The sequence below is a fragment of the Aulostomus chinensis genome, chromosome 4 (genome assembly GCF_037954235.1).
Source record: "Aulostomus chinensis isolate RoL2024-O1b breed Wild chromosome 4, RoL_Achi_v1.0, whole genome shotgun sequence".
NCBI lineage: Eukaryota > Metazoa > Chordata > Actinopteri > Syngnathiformes > Aulostomidae > Aulostomus > Aulostomus chinensis.
Genome location: NC_141323.1, coordinates 11,675,601 through 11,692,067, shown reverse-complemented (window position 1 = coordinate 11,692,067; position 16,467 = coordinate 11,675,601). Strand labels below are relative to the sequence as shown.

Genomic DNA, 16,467 nt, shown 5'->3' with positions numbered 1-16,467 from the left:
CGTCATGGCTTGGAGCTACAGGGTACAGCAGACAGGGAGACTACAAACATGGTGTCATGGCCGGGAGCTACAGGGTACAGCAGACAGGGAGACTACAAACATGGCGTCATGGCCAGGAGCCACAGGGTACAGCAGACAGGGAGACTACAAACGTGGTGTCATGGCCAGGAGCCACAGGGTACAGCAGACAGGGAGACTACAAACATGGTGTCATGGCCAGGAGCCACAGGGTACAGCAGACAGGGAGACTACAAACATGGTGTCATGGCCAGGAGCCACAGGGTACAGCAGACAGGGAGACTACAAACATGGTGTCATGGCCGGGAGCTACAGGGTACAGCAGACAGGGAGACTACAAACATGGTGACCATTTTCTGACACAACTTGGCGTGTCGAGGGTTCAGCACACGTGGATCACTTCACTATGGAGACACTGTTTTTTTTAATGACCCTCGCTGTAGTGAAGTTGACCTTTGGCCTTCTGGATATGTAACACCATTACATCATACAGTTCTATTTGTGTGGAACGTTGACAGCCTGTGAATCCTATTTTTAACTCCAGAAAACCTGCAGCCGCAGTGACCTTTGACCTCCAGACTCGTTCATCCTTGAGTTCAAGTGAATGTTTGTACCAGAGAACCTGAAGGCATCACTCAGGTGTCCTGCTCCCGCCTCTCAACACACCACTTCCAAAGCTAAATAGGACTTTAATAAAGGTTCATTGTAGTAACATGAATATAAATACACGACTCTGAACAGAACGACTCAAAGGAAAAAATTCCAAATTTACAAAAAACATTAAAAGCATCTTTCTGTCTTTCTGCCGTCAGCATTCATGGCGTTAAAGCAGGCGCGCTTCTAGAGTCGAGGAGGAAAAGCTGTCCTTCAGTTTCTGCCTGTGGCATCAGTTCCCCCGTGAATGGAGTCTGGATCGATGCCCCCCCCCCCCCCCCCCATCACGAAGGGGCGGGGGGGAGGGGGCACATACGGAGGTGAACAGTCATCACGGACTGGCGGCTCCTCCCCTCAGTCGGTTCTCTGTCTGCGTGGTGGTGTGAGGTTCTATCCCAGGACCCACCGGTCAGCCTGGGAACAGTTCAGCTGCACCGACTCGCTGCTCTCGCCGTCCTCGTGCTGAAAAACGCACCATAATCCAACAGATTAAAATGGTTTGGCAATAATCGGACGACTTTTTAAGTCATTTCCACCCCACTAAAGGTCAGGGAACCAGTCTCCCATGTCTGACTGAACGTGAACGTTTTTTATTTAACATCAAATGTTAACATCATCACCTCAGATGAGTATTTTTTTTTCCTTATGCCAGTGTAGTTAGTCACCAAACACACCACGGTTTACCGGGTTCAGCGGTGAGCAATCAGGTTACAGCAGCACAAAGCAATATTTCACTCCAAAAGTGTATTTTTTTTGTACCTCGCGTGTATCAACAATCGGCGTCTTGACCTCACAAAGATGGTTTTCCCCTCCTTCATCACTCATTTGTGTCGGCAGAAAGAGTCAGCCACGTTTACCTAGCTTGAAGCTAACGGTGACTGACAGCTAACGACAGCAAAACTGCAAAATCGGCTGGAGTCGAAGCGTTTGGTTGGATGGAGAAGACGTGAGTTATTCCGGAAGATACGCTTGAGAGCTTGCAAGCAAACTTCTTTTTTTTTTTTTAGCAACAAGCTGAATGTACGAGGCTGCCTCTGCATTCCAGAGCCACACGTGAGTGATGAGCTCCAGACACCTGTCATGAAGCACTGGGCAGGAAAAATACACTTTTTTGTGATTATAGAAGCATCCGTTAGCTAATTAAAACCAAACTTGCATCAAAAATGATGAGCTTCACCGCAGACTTTTAGGGAAGTCCATTACACACCTTGTTGGCGATGGCTCTGAGTTTTCCCAGCAGTGAAGGTTTCTGGGTGTAGACCACGTCGTCATCAGGCTCCTCCCCTTCAGCCAGAGCACAGCTGTCTGCGGCTGGAAGCTCGCACTCTTTGTTGGCGGACATCACCAGTCGAGAGTATTTGTACTCCAGCCTGGCCGCAGCGAGACGTCATCAGCGTGCGGTTAATGTAGGTCACCGATCGGCGGGGAGTGTGTCTGAATGTTTCTCACCTCTTGTTTTTCTTCCAGAAGTAGCAGGTGAGAGAGATCAGCAGCACAGCCACAAAGGCGCCACCGCCGACCCCAAACTTGAGCCAGAGGGCGATGGCCTCGCACGGGGACGAGCGTCTGGGAGGCAGCAGCGCTCCCTTGGTGCACCGCTTCGGCTCGTTCCACAAATACAGAGTTTCCTGGAGGCACAGGAGTCGGATGAAAGCAAGAATTCACAGTTTTTCTGTTAAAACAGACACCTCAGGTGTGTGTGTGTGTGTGTGTGTGTGTGTGTGTGTGTTACCTGGATACCTCCCTTGCACGCTCCCTCTATCTTGTGGTAGTCGTCTTCAGTGCAGCGTGGGCAGGCTGCGGCGCTCTCCCACAGGAATTGGAACGTACACCCGTCACATGTTCCCGCAGGACAGGAGCTGCACACACACACACACACACACACACACACACACACAAACACACACAGTCACAGGTTTTTCATTATCAGATTTAATAACGATCCCTGCAGTGACAATTTATTAAGTTATCATTATTAATTATGAAGGTGGATTTTATCGACCAACCTGGGCACCGAGAGTTCTCCGCGCTCGGACTTCTCTGGGTTACAGCGAACACTGATGACTGAACTCCGACCCTGATCACATGACGCTGTTGCCTGAGTTGACCTGAGAGAAAATGAATCGGGATTCAAACGCTGTTTAAAAAAACAAACGAAAACAATGCAATCCTTCCAGCCGCGGTCACATGACCTGCCTGATGGCGGTAAGGAGCGTAGGTCTGTGTGTCTCAGTCACGCGTCTCACCTGTAGAAGAAGTTGATGTCTGGGAAATCGTTGGAGTTTTCAGGGAACAGATCTGGTTCCACGTTCACGCCGTCAAGGGTCGTGTCGACCGTCGCTCCTGAAAGAACCCGACACGCCAAACCCATTATGACCTACGTACAACCTCACGGCCTCATTATGCCGGCGCTTGAGCGGCGTACCGAGGAAAGTGTCAGCCAGGCTGATGGACTGCGAGGATATGGCCATCCTGAAACCCCGCCCATCCGCTGGGATGATGGTTGATTGACAGATGAAGCTGTCCACTGAGTTGACAAAAGGAGCTGCGTCGCTCTGGTCGTCTTTACTGGAAACATCGGTGACGTTATCAGTGCAGACTGCGGCTCTCCTGCCCTGTTACAGATGCGATTGGTCAGTTGCTACGGTAACGCTCGCCGGATGCAGCACACCAATCGTTTTTATTACGCTCCAGGTGAAAGGAATTCCCCCTCAGACTTACCTCATTGCCACACAGGCTAACGTTGAAAAGGTGAAGGTACTTTGTCCCCTTGGAGGTAAAACTGGGGCCGATGGTCAGCGAGGCCACGTCGCTCAGGGCGCGGAGGTCAAAGGTGCGCGTGTTGTTATTCTCCACGTGGGAGAAAGAACAATCGCTGTAGCAATGAGAATGTTCCTGAAAGAAGGGAAAATATGAGGCACAGAACAAGCAGAACAGTTCTAGGATAACTCTGGATATCTGGCGTGTTCCTCCTGTAACTGTCAATCCCCTGGCCGTTGATGGAAGACAGAACTGTCGAATCACGGACTCGTCAGGCTTTGCTTCCTGTCTGTAAGTCTGAATTGAGGGCTAAATAAGTCCTAACTGTGAGGGAGCAAAATTGTACTCAAGAATACTTCCCGAGTTAGTTTTTATTGAGTATCAGAAATATTCAACCCTCAGTCTGGTCGTCTCTACCTTGTTGCTGATACTTCCAGGCCCACAGGGCACACACGCGTCCTGGCCGTAGGTGTGTCGTCCCGCCAGGTGTGTGTTGGGGGGACACTCTTGGCACCGGTTGGTTCCTCTGTCGATGTAAAAACCGGCGGGACACGGAATGCAGGAGGACCCTGCCTGCTGGGAGTTCTGGGGTACCAGGGCGCAGGCCCGACACGCCGACGCCACGCCATCTAGGACGTTGGTCACACTGATGGAGTACAGCTTCACCGTGTCACTGACATAGTGACGCACCTGGACGCAGACATGAGAGCAGCTAGTGCTAAGCTACGCACACTCTAAACCTAGGGAAGGTGCAAGGATATATTTTCCTCTCTTTCTTCTTAAATTTCTCACATTTCTGGGTGATTTGGGAGCGACCGTGTGTGTGCGCGAGAGGTTCTTGCATGCAGGTGTTGGTGGTGACTCACATCCAGAGCATGGCTGGTCCTCTGGAAGGCCCACGTGTAGGTGACCGAGGCGTTCCTGGTCATGCTGTGCGAGTACGACTGTTTGCCCTTACTGCCTTCCCATGACTCCACCACCGTGGTGCTCTTCCTGTTCACATCCTGCAGGGGGCGACACAGTGAAGCAGTTCCAGGAGATGCAGCACGGACAGGGTTTGATTTATCAGCTGGAGAAGCTTCAGACTGAAGCCCTGAACACACACCATCATGAAGTAGAGCTCGCAGTCGGCTGAGCAGATCGCCTCAAACACGAACGTTATCCGGCCAAACTCGCCTCCAGTCATCCCTGAGAGCGAGGCTGGGACCCTGGCACCAAAGCACAGGCAGACCGCCGTTAGCACACACAGTGTTAAGTGTACTGCTACTCCTGCTGTATCAAGAAAACTAAGAATTCTGCCCCGAATTTAAGAAGCAGTTCCATCAAGTCGTGTTTCAGGAAAACACACAAACTTACTTGAAACCAGGCACGTGCAGGCTGAGGATGAGATAGTCGTTATCCGAACTTCCTGCTCCACTGCGAATGTGGTCTCCTGCCACCTCCCATCCTGACAAACAATGGGAGTGACACACAGCTGTCAATCACACGCTCCTTATACACCCAACCTTTCAGAGCGCTGCGGGATCGAGCCCCGTAACCTGACATAAGAGCCCAGTCAGAGAGTCGGCGGTTAACACTGGTTAAGTTTGTTCTACGACATAAAGCAAAGACGTGAAATATGTGGCTTGGAAACAGCAGGTGCCAGCAAGCGGCTAAAGGCTACAGAGGTCGTTCAACATCGTCACGCTAATAACAGAAGAAGTACGGCGTTAATTGCGTTGCTTCATGCGTCGTTACGATCTGACACACACGATTGCATTTATGCTTTAGAAATCATAAAAGTGGTGGTAATCAGCGTAGATCAGCCTGCTGAAGTCACAAAGTTTAACTGTATATCATAAATTTACGTTAACCACAGTCCCTTTTCTGCAATAATTTAAAATCCAGTGTAAAAATCCCATTTTCTCCTGATTGAGGATCTTCTGGCGATGCTAACTAGCAGGTTGGCCTACAAAAATACATCCCTACAGACTTGTTAGTACATGTACGATGTCGTACTGCGTTGGATTAATTCGTGCTGAAACCTGCAGGTCCAGGGGTGGCCACTAGAGGCTGCCTCTGACAGCGAGTCCATCCCCGAAGACCCGCAGGATGACATCACAGCTACGTTGAACTCGTGCGAACGTTTCCTTTGAGCTCACCGTTCATGTTGTCACATTTGGAGTTTCCCACGTTGAAGCAGGAGGTCTTCATGTTGGGGGGCAACACGTTCCACCACTTATACTCGAAACCCAGCACGGGTTCTGTCCCAGCGGGGCAGTGGGCGCATGCTGGTGCAAACACACAACAGTGAGACTGTCACCCTGTTTCCCTCCCTCGCACGCGTAGAAGTAGAAAAACAGCCAGCTGGGTCAGCCGGTACCAGCTATGGACCGGTGTGAGCCGGTTTACCGTAGGTGCCGTCTGAGTGGGTCCCAGGCGGGCAGGGTAGGCAGGTGGAATCGTTGCTGTTGTAGTAGCCGGGGTTGCAGGGGGGGCAGGGTTCTCTCTGGCCTGTGGCAGGAAGCGCCATGGCCCTGGTGGCGTTTTCCACGCAGATCTTTGGTTCGACCCACCGATACAAAACTTGTGTCTGTAACCGCCAACAGAGGACACCAAGGTGTGTGTGTGTGTGTGTGTGTGTGTGTGTGTGTGTGTGTGTGTGTGTGTGCGTGTGTGTGTGTGTGTGTGTGTGTGTGTGTGTGTGTAACGTGAAGCGTCTGACCTTCCCCTCACTATCGCAGGCTGTGTGGATCTGGAAATAATCTCTCTCTGAGCACGGCGGCCTCACCTTGCACTCGGGCCAACCCTCGTCTGAGAGCCCAACACAGGAGGAGACGAGACCATCAGCTGGCGAGAGTGCGATCGTTCGCACGGACAGGTGTGTTTGTGTGTTATACGTTTAACCGCGCAATGTGTGCGCGCGTGCGCTTACGTGAGTAGTGGTTTTCAGGGCAGGCGCTACAGGAAGACGCCCCCTTTGTGGAGAAGGTGTTGCTTGGACACGGCAGGCAGGACGAGGAGCCGGGAGCCGGGCTGAGCCAACCGGGTCGGCAGGGGAAACACTCGGAGGTGTAGGCTACACCTGAGCACACATTCAGAGACACTTGAACTGCAGCTTCTTCGTCAGATTACACTGGGGTCCAGTAAACGACGCTCACCCTCTATCTGGATGTTCTTGAGCAGCACTGGTTTGACCATCTTGCCTCCCATTAGGATGCCAGTGGTTCTCCAGTACAAGATGTTTGTCCCAGACTTCAGACTCACCTACAACAAACACCCACACAGTGAGCTGCACATCAGCCCCGTAGCCGAGGCCCCGGCCCCTTGCTGTTACAGCGGCGATGATTGGGCGGAGTCCAGGTGAAAAATCAAATATGGCCGCTTTACCACGGCAACTACAAAAACACGCCCGTCACAGTCGCCCACCGCCAAGATCTTAAAGTGCTGCTGACCCAATTTGAGATGACCTGGTCAGGCCACAAGGACAAGAGGGCATCAAAGTGGAAAGACCTGTCATGTTCTGCTACCACCAGGTGGCGCTGTGACAAATCTGTCCCACATTTTAATAGAATCTCCTGACCCTCGTTCCGCCGCCGCCGGCCCCTCGGTGGAGGCCATCAGTGTCACCGCTCAGCTGTACACAAGGACCAACGTACTCACCGTGTGAGTGTCCCACTCGCCGTTGTTGGTGACTTTAATCCACTTCTGGTCATCGGTCTGGGCCATTTCCTGACACTGCTCGTTCTGGACCTGAACCACAAAAAACAAAACAAAAAACTAGAAGCTGCTGTACCGCACTGGTCCACAACAAAACAAAATCCCAGGAAATCATTTGCTGTTAAAGCGGTTTAGATTTGGAATACAGCCGCAGATCCAGGAGTTTGCCGACGACTACTTTTCTCCAGGTCGTCGAAAAAAACAAATGGACCCGACAAAGAAGCACAAATGAAAGTTCTTGAGGCGATGAAAAGTTCTCACGTAGAACTCAAACAAGACGTTGCTGTCAGGGTACTGGTAGGTGAAGGAGACGGAGCCCTGCTTCTCCAGATGGACGGCATAAACCAGAGACACAGTGCACTCATCCCGGTTTGACTCCAGGTACACGCCCTGAGGCGTCCATGATGAGCTGCAGCACACACACACACACACACACACACACACACACACACACACACACGCACATGCACATACACATCATCACCCACTGAAATTTTACTGAATTTACAGGAAAATCGTTGCATTCCAGCATGAGAGTAGTGGTATCTGGATCACCTGTTACAAGCCTGAATGTCCTCCCCCGTCGGACGGGGGTCCAGGAAGCTGGTGATGCTGGTGAAGCCTGCTGGGATGGCGTCCCACTGGTCAAACCGGAGACCGCTCCCCAGCGAATACGAGCCCGCTGCACACGGCGTGCAGAGCTGAGTGGACATCTCCAGGAACTGTCCTGCTGGACAGGAGAAGGCTGTGGTGGGGGGAAGAACAGAGGGTCAGTCTGATGAGTTAGTACACACACACACACACACACACACACACACACTGGGGTACTCACAGCAGTCTGTTCCTCTGCTAGGATAGGGAAGGTCTGAGCAGGAGCCTGGTTTGAGAGGGATGGCCACCCTCCATCGTGACCCTGTGCTGTCACACTCTGTGTACTGGTACGAGTAGTCTGTCTGCAACACACACACACACACACACACACAATGACATAAAAGCAATCAATAAACTATCAAGTTTTAATGTTGGCAAACCAATACATGGATTGGATTTTTATCCTGTCACTGGAGCAGTGTGATGTCACTGAAGGTCAAACCGTAACAGCGCCGTCACGTGCATAATTGCCACTACGAGCTAAAAAGCTAGCCACAGTGTGGTGGCCTGACCCTGATCCCCATGGCAACCTACCGCTGGAACATTAATGGACCATGAAGAGCGCACGAGTGGGTCATTTGCACAGTCGCTGACATCACGGCCCGACAGAACACAATGTTGCATTCTATTAGCGTTTGTAGTGGCGTCAGCGGCAAGCGCTAGCTAGCTATTATCTGAAGACATCACCGACTACAAGATAGTTGGCTTTGACAAGTTCTGACAGTGTTCGCTGCTTTATTCTTCCTTGAACTCTGTCAAAGAAAAAAGGTCAGACCTCAATTTTAGCTTGACCTCTAGAGGGCGCCGTGTGGGATTTGTGCTGATAACAGCGGCGTCTCTCACTCAAAACAATAATACGAGATGTAGTTCGATGACTTTGCTGAAAATGAGGGATCATGGGAGTTGCTGTCTTCATTGTGAAAGAACTATGAATGAATCTGACACATTTTAGGTAAAAAAAAAGTGGTAAAAATGTGTTCATGTTAGGGTTAGAAGCAAGCTAGGGTTAGCAGCAGCAAGTGGCATTAGCTAACGTAGCGTTGGATCATGTGACGATAGCTTCATGTTATGATCTTGAAGTGCTGATTACCCCCCCCCCCCCCCCACACACACACACACACACACACACACACACCAAGCAGCAGCACTGAACCAGCAGCTAATTAATGGTTAGCAGAAATGAGCTGAGAGTGACAGAGGAGGAACGACTCAGAGCTTTCTGTCTCTCTGTCTTCAGATGCTGCGTGCGCAGAGACGCTCCAGCTGTTTGTGACGAGTCACTCCTCTGAAGCAACAAACGCACTATTCATGCTGCCACCCCCCAACAAACACACACACACACACACGCGCGCGCGCGCACATGCAAATTGTGAGTTGCCGTGTGACAGACGCTAGCTCATTAGCATGTAGCATGACAACCTGCACCGAGATTCACCTAAAGTGTCGCCTGTGTTGACAAAGGGGGAGTGGGTGACTGTTTTTAAAAAAAAAAAAAAAAAAAAAAAAAAAAGAGGACCCTGGCTAATGTTTCAGCGGTCTCCTGGGTGACTCACACTGGTTGTCATGGAGACTGATGAGAGAAGAGGGGGGATAAGATTCAGCGTTGTGACATGCCACCCTGTGTGTGTGAGTCAGGAGATTGTACGTTTGAGGGCTTGGGTGTAGACGGCAGGAGGAAACAACAAGATTTCAACTGAAGTCGCTAAAATGTTGAAATTTTGATCCCAAAAAATGTTTTTTAAAGCAATAATTTAGATTTATCAAGGTGGAAAAGCCTCCAGAACGGCATCTCCGCCATCACTAGACAAGAATAATAGCATTATTCATGCTGGGTTAGCATCTACTAAGGAAGGTTTTGTTGATTTCATAAACGATCACTAATATAACTGGATTTAGGTCAGAGAGAGAGCTGCTTTCAGATGCTATGAGGTTAAAAAAAAAAAAGTAGAAGCAGCTGGCTAGCATAGCTACACAGCAAAATAATAATAATAAAAAAGCTAGCTTGTCCAAAGTTTGGCTTAAAATACATTTTTAAAAAATTAAGCTACCAGAATCTCTGAAGCTAAGAATCACACTCACAGGTTAATCTGTAATCTACACAGCAGTTAGCAGACCTGCCTCCATCTTTATATCCCTTTTTTGGCCCCAGATTTGGCCCCCGTGCCCTATCTTGGGCAGCCCTGTCTTCTTCTCTTCTTGCTCTGGGGAAGTGCTTCTCATAAATGAGGGTCAAATACGGGGATGATAGCTTGAGGAGGTCAAATCTCTCTCTCCCTCTCTCTCTCTCTCTCTCTCTCTCTCTCTCTCTCTCTCTCTCTCTCTCTCTCAGGGGAACGTCCAGTGCTGCTCTGCCCGGTCCTCTCTCCTCCTCGGGTAATCCAGGCCGTTTGGGCCCCGGGAGGCTGGCTGCCTGGCCGGCGGGATGGAGCCCGGAGTGTCATCTTGTTTATAGGCAACATGAGTCGCATCTTAAGCCGATCAGCAGCGTAAAAAAGATTCCGAGGAGGGAACCTGCTGCTGCTGCTGCTGCTGCTGCTGCTGCCGCTGCTGCCGCTGCTGCTGCTGCTTCCTCCTCGCTCCTGCATCAGCAAACCTGCTCTCTTCTTATTTGCTTGTTTGTTTTTCATTCATGGCCATTTTGACAAGATCACCACAATTAAATGGCTGATAAACGGGACTGCTATCCAGATGGAGGTGCTGATGACAGGGCGCCTACGTCACGATTTAAAGCTTTTGCAGGAAGTTCTGAGTGTTTTGCTGTTGATATTGATAATAACAATAATAATAATAGTAATAATAATAAGTGTGAGAGCGCGCTCACCTCGTCACACGGCCGCAGCTCTCTGTCGGTGGACACGGATGTGTGAGCGGTGATGATGAGGAGGAGGCAGCGGGGGAGCCACCAGGCCCACGCCTGCTCCCGCATCCTCAGCTCGGATCCCTGACAGCCCCGCTGTCCGCTGCCTGGAGCCGGAGACTTGAACCAGAGCAGGTGAGAGTTCCTGGAGCGTCTCTGTCATTGATGCGCCCGCCTGCGCGTCTCTCTCCACCCACAACACCCGTCAAGCCACCCGGAGCACACGAGCGGCGGAGTCAGCTTTTCACAATAAAACCCACTTCCGTTTTTCAAGTGTCATTAAAGAGTTTCAGATGTCACAATTTGACCCAAATGCAGTCTTACTGCAAGAGCATCGAGTTGTTAGAACAACAAAAAAAAGCGTGTAAAATTAGGAATAATTTCCCCTCATTTTCAGATGACGTCACTATCTTAAAATTATTGCCTGTCACTTTTGTCCAAAATGGGGTTTTTTTGTTGTTGTTTTTTGCCAAAATCAACTCCTTATGATGTTTTTTTGGCGTTTTTGTTTTAATTGACATGTTACATTTGGTGATTTTCACCAGTGTGTATAATCTGCGTAAAAACACAAGTTTCTAAAGTGATACTCACATTCTGGAAACACATCTGGGGGTGAAATGTAGTGTTCTTCTTTATCAGGTTAATTTATCTGGTTGTAAAAAGGAACTCATCACCTCTAGATATGGTACGTTCTTGGTTTCCATATATTGCAAGACATTGTCCCCATGAAAAAAAAAAAACACTTCTCAACCTTACTATGGCCCTGAGCTATTCATATTTATTGTCTTTTAACAACCCGATCTGAAATCTCCGCGCTTTTATTTTGAAAGCCGCGACGTCTGCGCGGGTCTAGTTTTATTCTCCGTCGCTTTACTCTTCACGCTGCTAAAACCCTCAGTGACGCCATGAGTGTGGTTATCTTGATTGACAGCTGAAGATGGACAACAAGGCTCCTGAGATTATTGTTACCCTGCGCCGACGGACGCGTCTGAGCCGTCAGAACAACGTCGTAAACACAGCAATGTTGTTATTACATGCAACAACAACAACAACAAAAATCCAATTTATTTTTTAAATTATTTCTAAAAAAATTCATTTGCGGTTGAGAGGTCGATTTCCTGTCAGGTTGCCAAACGAGTGGACTCCAACCAATGAGACAAAATTAGAATAAAAATGTATCTGGAACACGAGGGTTCTCAGCATTTAGATGTTTAATTGTTTCACACAGAAAGACCTTTAGAACCCTCTTTGAATTGTGATTTTTTTTGTTCACAAACTTAAAATGAAATTTGATTGAGTGACAGATCAATACGTGGTGTAAAGCCCTTTTTTTTAAACTCGGGTTTATTTAAATAGAAGCGGCGCCGCAGGTCTCACGCTGCATAATTCCTTTTTTTGTGGAGGATCTGTCGGTGTTATCCGTCTACCAGCCGGCAGGTGGCAGCGCACAACAGCTCTGCAAATACGTCACCACGAAGAAGATCAAACCCGGAAACGATGCAAATACGGAATCACAACAGTTAAAGCCTGGCAGCTCGGCATCGTCCGGCGAAAGGCTTGTAAAATGCCATGGAAACTCTGACTGCTGTTGTCAGAAAAAACATAAACCGTTCAACCCGCATCTCTGTGTACCAGAGAAACGTTTTACCGGACTGTCGGGGAATGCTAACCCCGGGAAAAGGCTCCATTGGCTAGTTTATGTAGCAGCTTCTCCGTAGCTAGCTGGTTACTGTTAGCATCCCCGGCTAAAGAGAGTAGCTCCAGGGGGATCTATGGGCTGAACATGACCATATATAGACCGGACACAGAGCTCCATCGCCGGTGAAATGTAAACGGAGCCCCGCTGCGGAGGCTGACAGAGTACGAACCCAATCTAAACTCAGCCTGAAGGAGAAACTGCTGTTTCAACCATGTCATCCGACCAGGTTATTGCCATCGTCATGGAAGACAAGATCTACCAGGTGAACAAGAAGAAGCTGATAGAGAAGAGCGACTACTTCCGCGCACTCTACAGCTCCGGGATGAGGGAGTCCACGGAGGACTCGGTGCAGCTGCAGGGGCTCAGCGTCCCCGGTCTGGAGCTGGTTTTGGAGTTCATCAACACCTCCAAAGTGCAGATAGTAAACGAGACCCTGGAGGACTTGATCGAGACCGCCTCCTTCTTACAGGTCACCTCCATCCTCAAGCTCTTGACCTCAGAGATCCGGCTGGAGAACTGCGTGGAGCTCTTCAGCCTCTCCGAGGTCTACGGGACTCACGACCTGCGGAACGCTTGTGTCAAGTACATGAGCTGCTACTATCACCCCATGCTGAGGCGCCCCGAGTTCAGCAGCCTGTCCCCCGCCGTCAGAGACCAGGTCAAAGAGATGCGCATGAAAGGCACCGCCACCCTGGTGGCCATTGGAGACTTCACCTGTCTGTGCCTGGATGTCCCAGACCAGGATGAGCCCTGGTCCATGCTGAGGTATGGAGAGGTGGAGCAGCGCTGGAAGCCACTGGCCAACAACCTTCCCCCCGACATGATCAACGTGCGAGGGTACGGCTCAGCAGTCCTGGACAACTACCTGTTCATCGTGGGTGGCTACAGGACCACGAGCCAGGAGATCTCAGCTGTGCACTGCTACAACCCCTGCAGGAACGAGTGGAACCAGGTGGCCCCCCTCAACCAGAAAAGGTAACGTCCACATCCCTTGTTCCTAATCAATCAGGCCATCATGTTCCGCTCACCGCGTCCTCTCGCTCAGGTCAAACTTCAAGCTGCTGGCAGTTCAGGGGAAGCTGTACGCCGTCGGAGGTCAGTGTCTGGGCACGGTGGAGTGTTACAGCCCTGAGCAGGACTGGTGGACCTGCGTGTCGTCCATGCCAGACCCACTGGCCGAGTTCTCAGCCTGCGAGTGTCAGGGGATGATCTACGTCATGGGAGGATACACTGCAAGAGGTTGGTGTCACTCCTGGTTCACTCTCCAGGTCAGAACATGTCAGGCGCTGGGAGGACAGTACTTCTCATAACACCCCGCAGGACAATACTTCTCATAACACCCTGCAGGACAGTACTTCTCATTACACCCCGCAGGACAGTACTTCTCATGACACCCTGCAGGACAGTACTGCTCATGACACCCCGCAGGACAGTACTTCTCATTACACCCCGCAGGACAGTACTTCTCATGACACCCTGCAGGACAGTACTGCTCATGACACCCTGCAGGACAGTACTTCTCATAACACCCTGCAGGACAGTACTTCTCATGACACCCTGCAGGACAGTACTGCTCATGACACCCCGCAGGACAGTACTGCTCATGACACCCCGCAGGACAGTACTGCTCATGACACCCTGCAGGACAGTACTTCTCATGACACCCTGCAGGACAGTACTTCTCATTACACCCTGCAGGACAGTACTGCTCATGACACCCTGCAGGACAGTACTTCTCATGACACCCTGCAGGACAGTACTTCTCATTACACCCCGCAGGACAGTACTGCTCATGACACCCCGCAGGACAGTACTGCTCATGACACCCTGCAGGACAGTACTTCTCATGACACCCTGCAGGACAGTACTTCTCATTACACCCCGCAGGACAGTACTGCTCATGACACCCTGCAGGACAGTACTGCTCATGACACCCTGCAGGACAGTACTGCTCATGACACCCTGCAGGACAGTACTTCTCTGTTCTGTCTTATGTAATGATGGAGACTGTCATCCATTTTTGGCCTACAAAAACCTTTTAAATCAACCGATCTGAGCCTGAAGAGGAGAGGTTGCAGTCACGTCTCGACACGCCTGCTAAGTCATGTGTTATAATGTGTGGTTTGCCTGATTTATGCAGGGGGAACAGAACACATGGAACTCCTCAGTCCAGGGTTTAGGACTCATTTCTGTGCTCAGCATCCTCAGCAGCGTCCTGCAGCTGTGTCTGATCAAGTTTGTGGTTAAGTAGAAATCCCGTGGCTCGTTGTGGTTGAGCTTTTCTGCTTCTGTGTGTCTGACAGACAGAAACACGAATCTGCTCCGCTACTGCCCCGCCTCCGACACCTGGAACGTCTTCCGATCCTGTTTGGCGCACATTCGGAAGCAGCAGATGCTCTCCGTGGAAGACACCATCTACCTGGTGGGGGGCTACACCCACGAACTGGAGCCAGGCCGGCGGCTGCGGCGCCCCAGCCAGACAGAGGATGTGCTGACCGTGCAGTCCTACAACGTGACCACCGGCGAGTGGATCCAGTTGAAGGAGAACACGTCCAAGTCTGGTTTGAACCTGACATGCACGCTGCACAACGACGGGATCTACATCATGAGTCGGGACGTCAGCCCACCCACCAGCCTGGAGCACCGCGTCTTTCTGAAGTACAACATCTTCTCTGACGCCTGGGAGGCCTTCAGACGCTTCCCAGCTCTGGGACAGAACATGCTGATCTGTTCGCTTTACCTCCCCAATGTGCTATGATTGTCACTGCCGAAGGGACGAACGCCAGTGGGGGTGGAGCGGCATTAATATCAGCCGGCGTGGCTTGCTTGTTCTCGCACAGATCGAGGCTTAGCAGGGGGAGCAGATGCTATCGGCCCGTTAAATGGCTGTTATCAGTTGCTAGGGGAACGTAGATACGAGATTGTGCGGCTCGTTCAGGTGACAGATACCCTCTAGTGGCCAAAGGTGATTTGGCTTGACAGAGGTCACATTCCCCAGTAAGTAATTTTCACAATTCACAAACTTTTGGTAACCATGCCAACGAATGTAACCAAACCCTAAGGAACACATCAAAATGTTGGGAAATTTGATGTATAAGCTGTCCTTCCTGGACAAGAAGGTAGATCCCCTTCTCTCCCCTGTGCTGCGTTTGGGAGCTGAGACACAGAAACTGACAGAATGCTTGTTAGCTTAGCACAATGAATGGAAGTGGATGGGAAGTGTTGGCATACCTCCATCAAATGCACTTTTTTCCCCTGTCGGTTTCTGCTTGCATTAATATAACTGGGATTGCGCATAGAATTCCAAGTCTTGATCCTTATCTATTTGATGTCTTTGGAGAAATGTATGCTAACACTTACCACCTCCTACCATTTATTGTGCTAAGCTAACTGGGTCTAAGCTAGCTATCTTCTTGTCTGGCTCTGGGGAGGTGCCACATTCCTTTAAGGGAGTTGAAACGTTACTTACCAAGTACTTAAACATAATCAGACCTCAACTTTTGCTTTGACACATCCTGAAATATTCCTCTCCACAACAGTTAGCTGAGAAGGTGATGGACCTCCAGCTGCGGTTTAATTGCCCCCGCTGGCCTGTCGGTGGCTGCAGCACCGACTGCATGATAACGGCCATTTAATGGACTGGTAACATCCGAGCCGTGGGAACAGAGTGTGTTTGCCAGGTTTGAAAGCTTTGACTTCTGTGCCTCCGAAAACATTCTGCTGTGGATGCAAATACAAAAGCGACAGTGACTCACATGTGCCACTGAGTTGCAGCGGCCTGTAGACCAACAGCATCAGAACAGCATGCTTCTGCAGCTATAGGCCACAGTAGTCCTGATGTTTACACTCCAAACATGGCATTATATTTATCCACAATTCACGACAGACCTTAAATGATCTCAGAGACAGAGAACATCCTCCATATGATGCACTGTCTGTTATGAGAAATGGCTTTGGTTTTACACTGCCACTTTTATGGGACTCACAAGTTGGTCGGGGGCATCACTCTGACCCGGCTCCTGTGTTCGCATCTTTTCAGGTCGAGTTTCTGGGGGAGGAAATGATTCAGATTGGTCCAGTTTTGAGGGAGAAGGGTGGCACACGAAGGTTGAGTCTGGCAACACGACGA

General features: G+C 50.3%; 2 protein-coding genes across 3 annotated transcripts in view; one reads left to right on the top strand and one right to left on the bottom strand.

Annotated features, from left to right (window-relative positions):
* Positions 1-658: 658 nt before the first annotated feature.
* Positions 659-10,840, bottom strand: LOC147262695 (endosome/lysosome-associated apoptosis and autophagy regulator family member 2-like). Of its 2 annotated transcripts, none has more exons than XM_086201811.1 (22): positions 10,604-10,840; positions 7,964-8,084; positions 7,687-7,876; positions 7,393-7,540; positions 7,075-7,164; positions 6,573-6,678; positions 6,347-6,496; positions 6,137-6,225; positions 5,824-6,004; positions 5,574-5,702; positions 4,789-4,879; positions 4,538-4,640; positions 4,299-4,436; positions 3,850-4,122; positions 3,394-3,567; positions 3,098-3,287; positions 2,919-3,015; positions 2,679-2,780; positions 2,405-2,531; positions 2,122-2,300; positions 1,880-2,042; positions 659-1,134 (listed from the first exon to the last, which is right to left on the bottom strand). In XM_086201811.1, exons 1-22 carry the CDS (start codon positions 10,706-10,708, stop codon positions 1,063-1,065), a joined length of 3,018 nt encoding a protein of 1,005 aa, XP_086057937.1. In that variant the 5' UTR covers positions 10,709-10,840; the 3' UTR covers positions 659-1,062. The 2 variants fall into 2 exon arrangements, with proteins under 2 accessions (XP_086057937.1, XP_086057938.1); XM_086201812.1 differs by having other exon boundaries at positions 5,824-5,971.
* Positions 10,841-12,145: 1,305 nt separating this feature from the next.
* klhl42 (kelch-like family, member 42) overlaps positions 12,146-16,467 on the top strand; it is a 5,481-nt gene continuing 1,159 nt past the window's right edge. Inside the window, exons 1-3 of the mRNA XM_086201807.1 lie at positions 12,146-13,313; positions 13,384-13,577; positions 14,642-16,467. The exon at positions 14,642-16,467 is cut by the window's right edge and continues 1,159 nt beyond it. Of these exons, the coding sequence (XP_086057933.1) occupies positions 12,550-13,313; positions 13,384-13,577; positions 14,642-15,096 (1,413 nt within the window). The 5' untranslated portion in view covers positions 12,146-12,549 and the 3' untranslated portion in view covers positions 15,097-16,467. The remainder of the gene's footprint in view (positions 13,314-13,383; positions 13,578-14,641) is intronic.

Bases quoted from the DNA above. Each gene is read 5' to 3' on its own strand.
- LOC147262695 (XM_086201811.1), bottom strand. From the start codon at position 10,708: ATGCGGGAGCAGGCGTGGGCCTGGTGGCTCCCCCGCTGCCTCCTCCTC. The intron at 7,541-7,686 runs GTGATCCAGATA...TGTGTGCTGCAG, and splicing joins GACATTCAGGCTTGTAACAG to CTCATCATGGACGCCTCAGG. The intron at 4,641-4,788 runs GTAAGTTTGTGT...CTTTGGTGCCAG, and splicing joins CTGCACGTGCCTGGTTTCAA to GGTCCCAGCCTCGCTCTCAG.